The sequence below is a fragment of the Mizuhopecten yessoensis genome, unplaced genomic scaffold (genome assembly GCF_002113885.1).
Source record: "Mizuhopecten yessoensis strain PY_sf001 unplaced genomic scaffold, ASM211388v2 scaffold11133, whole genome shotgun sequence".
NCBI classification, from domain to species: domain Eukaryota; kingdom Metazoa; phylum Mollusca; class Bivalvia; order Pectinida; family Pectinidae; genus Mizuhopecten; species Mizuhopecten yessoensis.
The window spans coordinates 29168-37423 of record NW_018408896.1 but is presented as its reverse complement, the minus strand read 5'-3'; the positions used below and the strand labels follow the sequence as shown (position 1 = coordinate 37423).

At 36.3% G+C, this 8256-nt stretch overlaps 1 protein-coding gene across 1 annotated transcript in view; it reads left to right on the top strand.

Annotated features, from left to right (window-relative positions):
* LOC110466489 overlaps positions 1-1405 on the top strand; it is a 3650-nt gene extending 2245 nt beyond the window's left edge. The window contains exon 3 of the mRNA XM_021523022.1: positions 1049-1405. Coding sequence (XP_021378697.1) covers positions 1049-1203 — 155 coding nt within the window. The 3' untranslated portion in view covers positions 1204-1405. The remainder of the gene's footprint in view (positions 1-1048) is intronic.
* Positions 1406-8256: the final 6851 nt, after the last annotated feature.

The window sequence follows — 8256 nt, the reverse complement described above, 5'->3', positions numbered from 1 at the left end:
GGGGGGGTTATGATGATCTCATATGGAAACATGGCAAACAACCCATCAAAATAGTATTCTGTTGTCGTTATAATAGCTCGTCAGAGCTAATGTTTCTGTTTTCATATATACGTCTATAAGTAAAATTTCTTGTATCTTTCTTGTATATTGTGTTACGGAAGCCGATCTATTAATCTCGGCCTGCCTTAAACAAGATTACCATTATGCCACCAACTATAATGCTTACATGTAAGTAGTTATTCTGTCATCTAAGAATTATCAATATCATGAAAAAAATCTGGCCGCGGTGGCCAAGTGGTTAAGGCGTATGTAGGGATTAATGCACGTGGTAGAAAGTTAGTACCCTTTTTTTGAAATAGGGGGAAATATGCGCTGTATGTCAACTTATATAGTATGTGCATGACCAGTGTCCAGCAAGAGCTGCAGGCCGGAGCCAGGGGGAGAGTACGAGAGGGGGCATGGATTAGATATTTAGTTTTGTTCCTCGCTGTTCATCATAGATTACAGAATATCAACAGGGACAATTAAAAACAACACAGGGAAAATGAAATAAATCACTCAATTGTAGAACTGATGGAAAATTAAAAGCAAAAATGGAACCAAGACAGATATTCATGTGGTAGGATTTTAGTTACAGGTGGGGAATTTTTAACTGAAATAGGGGGAACTAAAGCTGAAATAGGGGGAAATAATGCCAAAATAGGAGAAGGGAACTGGCTCACATTCGACCATAAAAAGGTCTGTATAATCCATGGTATGACATTCTGCTACCACTAGCCCTCCACCACTGGGTCGCCGGTTCGAGGCCTACGTGGGCAGTCGCCAGGTACTGGCCGTAGGTCGGTGGGTTTTTCCCGGGAACTCCGGCTTTCATCCTCCACCACCAAAACCTGGCATGTCCTGTAATGACCATATATCTGTTAATAGGACGTAAAACACCAACAAACCAAATTAAATGAATTCTACGTTCTTTACACTTCGAAACTGTTTACTACCGCTCTCCGTGAATAGTTATAGGTGATACCGTTATTTTTTATTATGTTTTCAGTGCGCTGTCATATGTTGCAAGTAGACCTGGCCACACTCTTCAGTCCTGACAAGCAAGCAGTACTTCGAGCAACAAAAGAGGATTGCATTAAGTGTTCAGAAACCCTGCAGACACATGAAAATGACCAACTTTCATCCATGATGGAGGCCCAATGATAACTCTAGTCAACATATCATCACATTGTTGTTTTTAAAGGAAATGATTTTCTAAAGCCTGATGTAGTGAATTATGTTGTATATTAATTATTTATATCACATTTTAATGGTGTTTGTTGATCAGTAAACAAGGAAGAATTGCAATAAAGTTCAATATGCATTGTGTTATTAAATAAAATTCAACGTTTGACAAATATATTTTTTGTTAAGTTCAAGACGATCAATCTATTTTCCCGGGAAAAGCCCGAAACTTTTACATATCACTGGGACTAAGGTCAATATGAATCAAATGCTGACTTTACTTAATAATGTACCCCAGAAACACAACGCAGCCGTCAATCAAAGTGCTCAGATGTTTACCAAAGTCCAATTTACTTTGCATTTGATACCTAACACGAACAAAACGAGCGCAACACAAGTGCGTATTATATTAGTCGAGGCTGAGAGGCTTCGTAATACAGTCGATGTATGTGTTTAGGGTTTCACGCCCTTACATGAGCTAATGCCATTAGGGTACCAAAGGACATAGACATTTCTAAACATTTTCTATTTATGGACAACTCGCACATATTTTACATCTTTGTGTGCATACGCTTAACTGGTCATTTGTCTGATGACGGTGACAGTGTACATATCGTACTAGTCATCGAAACGTCACATAGAAAATGTTATTGCTTGTGTAAAAAGAAAGACATTGATTCATGCCCTACACCTATATATCTCTAACTGGTATCCCAAACATGAATATCTATAAAAATATTCTGGTCATTCTGTAATTTAACCTCCAGAAAATTGCAACAGAATATTTTACGACTGTTTCCTTTTAACTGATTGTATTTGAGTTGAGAAAATGGTTAATTCCCGCATCAAAAAAGATAAATACCAACGAGGAGAATATGGCACCCACGGGCCGCTGTACATCAAGAAGAGCTCGCAAAGGGAGATAACTTGTAGTGATCATGCTAGTGCCTTGGAAAATATTCGGAAACAAAACAACGATAACGGAGCCGAATTATTTCATGGTAAGTTGACAAATGCACATTTATTTAAAAACGTAATTTATAATGATGAAAATAATAGCAGTTGGCTTCCAATATACGTTTAACATGCCCATCAATCATAAATTGTGTAGCGTCGTCTGCTATGTAACTACGGCCGCACCAGCAGAGAACCTGTGTGTTAAACACGACCGATAACCATATTCCTGTCTTTAATAAATTCATCCAACGTTGTTACAATATTATTAGAAACATAATTATGTGAAAAATTATATCGAAAGTGGAAAATCAATAAAAACCTTGGACCCTCCTTGATAAAATAGAAAATGTATGGAAGCCCATGAGTGACATGATTTATAATAATTTGCGTAATGCGTACGCAATTTGCAATTCATTAAATTCATTACGTTTTACAGCCAATTTTGACAATATTGATATCGAAACAAGTTACCTATTTCTAAAACACCCGATATTGACATTTTTCGTCTTGGGTGCATTAGTTTTACTGTTTAAAGTCACAAAATTAACTCTTTTAACCGGTTTGTAACTTTTTTTTGGTCTGTAATATTGGTAAAGAACGGAACCAGGAAAATTCAGCAAATGCAGATGTTATTAGTCTACTTGAAATATACAGGAATTTAAACAATTTTACTCTCTTTTGGCACGACGCTGTAAGACATTTTTCTTCTTTCAGAATTACGGCTATACCAGTAAATATGGAAGAATTTGTTCTGTGTCATCATTCTCTCCAGGACGGACGGGATATAGCTGTGACCTTACGACAAAAAGGTAGTATAGGTATCAACGAAGCCAGCTAGGTACTTGGCGACTCCATACTTACTGTCCCAGGTCAACAAGTACACCAAGATTGTCGCAAGTCATATGTTAATCCAAAGTCTATGCACATAAACCAAAAAAATCTCAGGATAAAGATACGGTTTCCTTATTAGCATCAAAAAGCAGTCTTCGTTCGAGTTTCCTTTTTGATTTTCAACAACACTGTCTTTTCTGTGGTCAATCTGCAAGATTGTCTTGAAACAAAAGAGGCCCTGACGTATTTCCAGTTCGAACTTCAGATTTTGATTGCGCAATTTTGGATATTTGCACAGACCGCAATGATGATTGGGCTGCTGAGGTGAAGGGAGGGATAGAATATGCAGCTGATCTTTAGGCTGCTGATGCATTTTATCATCAAAGTTGTAGTGTTAACTTCCGAACCTTCAGACAGGTACCCCAAGAATTTTCCCCACAAACAAAGAAACAGAGGACACCAGTTGGAAGACCATCAGCAAAAAGAGAATGTCCACTATTTGACCTTGAACTGAATTAAATTGTCCTTCTAATTTTTTATAAAGTAAATAAAAGTTGTATATCCAGATTGTTCTTTAATTTATTTATATTAGAAAGAAAACTATAATAAAGTTGAATCTCTTCCTTCCTACAAATATCCAAGAATACGAAAATACGTATTATATAGGCATATATCTTGTGACCTTGAGAAAGGTCATTCCCATGAGTTGATTTTGGTAGACTTTTTTTCCTGAAAGCTGACATGCTACCAAATAACATAAAGTATGAATTAATTCTGTTGCAATTTTCTTGAGGTTGGCCCTTTATTTCGACCAAAATGACCAGACTAAAAATATAAAGCCACTGATCCAGATAAAATCCACAGTAAAAAATAAATAAAGAACATATGGCTCCTTTCCTCGCCTTCATCTATATTAGGAACTGTGTCCATAGCTAAAGTCTGTTCCGAATTTAAAAGTCTGACAACCTCGACCCTATCATCTTCAAAATCCAGGGGTTACGCTCACTTTCGCTCTCTACACCACCGGAATATCGATGATGCGATACTATGGCGGTATTTCTCTCGCTGGTAATGCATCACACATCTCCAAAAACATATTGCTCTTTCAATATTAGGCCTGAAAACGAAAGTAAAATTAAACACACTGATTGACGTGCCCATCCTCGTAATTCCAGCACCACTGGAAAGTTGTAGTGGACAAACAAGCATGCCACCTTTTATTTAAAACTAATGTTCATACTGAACTGTGATTGGAACGTTTACGTGACACTATTATAAGAGTAACTGCTACAGATATTCATACCAAATTTTCAGCTTATTTCCCGTTCAATGAGAACTTATTTAGGAAGCACATTTCTGTTTCCCATCACACTGACCTCCGATTCTTACAATCTCCTCCACCAATCTACTTAGGTTTCAGTGAACGTAAATCGAACATTATGCACACTAAACTTAGAAATCAGTGTAGTCCACTTAAATAGGATATTTTTAGAGTAAATTTGGTTGATAGTCCATTTGTTATTGTGGCTATGCCTGTGAAAATGCCTTTCACTTTTTTTGTGAGTGCTTATTTTTAACAACGAAAGACATACCCTGCTTCAAAATTTAAATGCCTTGCATGTTGATTTTAATTTAGAACTACTTTTGTTTGGTAATAGTCAACATTCGGTAGAAAACAACATAAGTATCTTTAGACATGTGCATCATTACATCAAATCCAGCAATAGGTTTTGATAGTTATAATTACTTTTCTATCTTTATTTATGTGTAAGTTGTTATATGTGTTTATGAAATTGTATTTCATTATTTTGCCTGATTTATTTGTTACATTGATTCTGTTCATTTTGAAATTACTCTACCAGGATGCATGTCATGAAATTTGTATAATTTATAATTAATTCAAACGCGGATCGATTTCTCAGTTTACACGTTTACTTTTCTAGGTAACACCCCTCCCCTCCATCACCCCCACCCCACCTTTCCTTCTCCATCCTATCTTTTTCCCTTTCCCCGAAAGCATATACACTATTTTTCCCTTATGTATTGAGGAGAGGATTCTATTAAGTTGTAATAATTTGTTGTCCGATCCATTTGTATATTTGTACAATAAAATATGTGTTTAAACTAAAAAACTTAAACTGACCTCTGACAGTATGAGAGATTCGCGTATGAGAGAGTATAGCCGAAATAATGACATGTATATAAAATCAAGTGAGCTGTGTTTATTGTCTTTGTGATTCAAATCTAAAGATGAGCCGGCACAGACGAGTCATGGCAAAATCGAAGGCACCAAGTTATCTACTTTATTGGTTTCAATAAAAAAAACACCCCAATCGCTAAGCTGATATCTGTCGTTTTCAGGAGATTGACTCCCAAACTCAAAGCAAGTCGATTAACCGTTACGCTGTCACGTGATCATTTGATGTACATCATTAATAAGTTCGCGCGTGCAGAGCTTTCGATTTCGTCCTTTCATATTCCAGGGGTGCAGGGAGTATAATTATACAGCTTCTTTTGTAACAAAAGTTCCCAAAATCATCAATAAGATTATTATGTCTTCATAACCATATTCTTGAACAATTACTAGACCTTACTTAAATTCGACCAACACACCACTTGAAATATGTTTCTTCTAAAGCAAATCAATACTAATTCTTCAAAACCACGTTAAAACCCTAAAATAAACTATGAAACCCCCCCAAAAAACGCACACAATTTTAAGGCATTTGTGCAATCGCCGTTTGAATGTATAACAGGGACCTGGAAATTTGTAACAGATATATTTTGGACCTAAACTAAGGTGTTCAGAGTAATTTGACATATTTTAGGGGTGTATATCGACTTTCGGTAAAAAAAAGCTCGGATATATAATAATTGGGGGTGTCATTTTTACCGAAAGTCGATCTAAACCCCTAAAACATGTCAAACTACTGACTCTGAACACCTTATAGTTTAGGTCCAAATATAGCTGTAACAAACTCTCGGGTCCCTGTGAGCAGTAGTGCTCAAGAGATCCACATTAAAGTACCAGATTATAAAGTATGTGTGTAACGGGCCCACACCACTTGGCCAACTCGGCCGCTGACGTGAATGATGGATCACTTTAATCTTCATTGGCACACTTTTCAGGCTTGAAGATCATAATTAGTGTATCACCGTATATTTCAGACTAGAATCATTATTTCTACAATAAATGCCATTACACCATGCCGACTAAGTTGCCAACCCATCCGATATGTCTGTCAACACTCCTCCGCAGTGACTTGTCGAGGTCAGAATCCTTTCTCTGTTCCTCCGTGGACCATTCAACCCCTGAGTTTAACTTTACATCACATGAGCGAGGGAAATCAAGTGTTATGCCCGAAGAACACAAATCCTCCTTTCGGGAATGCATTTCGAATTACAGAACTTTACACCGATGGCTCCACAGAAGGTGAGAAAGTGGCAGCAGCCTGCTGTACTGCTAATAATTGCACTTCAGTCCGACTACCAGACGGCGCCTCCATCTTTTCTGCTGAAGCATGCGCCATTGGTTTGGCCCTCGACCATATCGATGAACACCGCATTAAAAAGACAATTATTTGTTCAGACTCTCTATCTGTCCTACAGAGTTTACAGTTACGAGATCCTAAAAACACACTCGTACAAAACCTTGCCCTTCGAATATCTCGTATCTTAAAAAAGTCTAAAATAACTTTACTATGGATTCCGAGCCATGTCGGAATTAAAGGCAACGAATTTGCTGACAGGGAAGCAAAAAATGCATCGAATCTTGAACAAACAAATATCAAACTACCATACACAAATTTTAAACCTACCATTCGTACAGCCATTCAAAATGAATGGCAGCAACGCTGGTCTCTTGAGACCACCAACAACCTTTTTAAGATACAACCAAAACTTAAAACATCTATTCCCAGTCGGAAAGATCGTAGAGAGGAAGTTGTCTTCGCTCGGCTCCGCACTGGGCACACATATCCTACTCATTCGTACCTTTTAAAACGAGAAGATATACCTTCATGCCACGCATGTGACACTCCATTTACAGTGAAACATTTTTTAATAGAATGTTCCGATTTTAAACACATTCGTGATAACTACTTTCGAGTCCCGGATATGAAACACTTTTCAGTTCCGTGGATTCGAAGGCATTATTTAACTATTTGAAAGACATCGGTCTATTTTATATTTATAGACTCTGATGTCTTTTAACCCTACTTACCATTTTTGACGTGTTATATATATCGCATATTCCATATCATCTATTCGTTATCTCTTTTATTATTTTAACACCCTTTTTGTTTTTTATTATCTACACATACAATGCGAATGCTTTTAAAATGAACCATTTTATCTGATTTTATCTTCGCTACTCACATGTTTGTTAAAAATATATACAAAAATAAATAAAATCACCATGGCCCTTAATGACCACAGCCGTCGATGGGCCGTTAAACATAAACAAACAAACAAACAAACTTTCTCTGATAGAACAGCTACACAACGAAAAACTCACAAATACTCATAAATAATTGAAGATGGGTGCAATTAATTGAAAATAGGTTCAATTCAATTGAAGATAGGTACAATTCGACTGTATCTATTTTTAAATAATTAAATTAGCTATTTTCGATTGAATTGAACCTGTGTACAAATACAATATCTCCTCAATTGAATTGAATCAACTTTATTTGAAGATAGGTATAATTCATTGAATATGTGTTTAATTGAAAATTAACATATATTCAAATAATTGAAAATATGAACAATTCAATTGGAAGATAGATGCGATTCAATTGAAGAGGTGACATGTTCAATTCAATTGGAGATATGTACAACTCAATTGAAGATAGGTTTAATTCGTCATATTTGAACCTATCTTTAATTCAATTGTACTTATTTTCAACTGAATTGCACTTATCTTCAATTGAATCGTACCTAGATAGGTGCAATAATTTGAATATATTTTAATTTGGCATTCCATACATCGTGGAATGCTCTTCTTGTTCCTAGATCATCTCTAATGTTTCTGTTGATTGACTCGCCAAAATCTACAATACATGTGCATATAGTATAACATCGGTCTTTATTTTTGTAACCCATCCATGACATTTTACTTCAACTGATGAAGATTTGACTTTAATTGAACGAAGGTGATTGAAGGAGATAGGTGTAGGTGACAGCTTTATATTTCGCGTGTAATAAACACGTTCAGTTATTTCCCTTGTCCGGAAATCTTTCAAT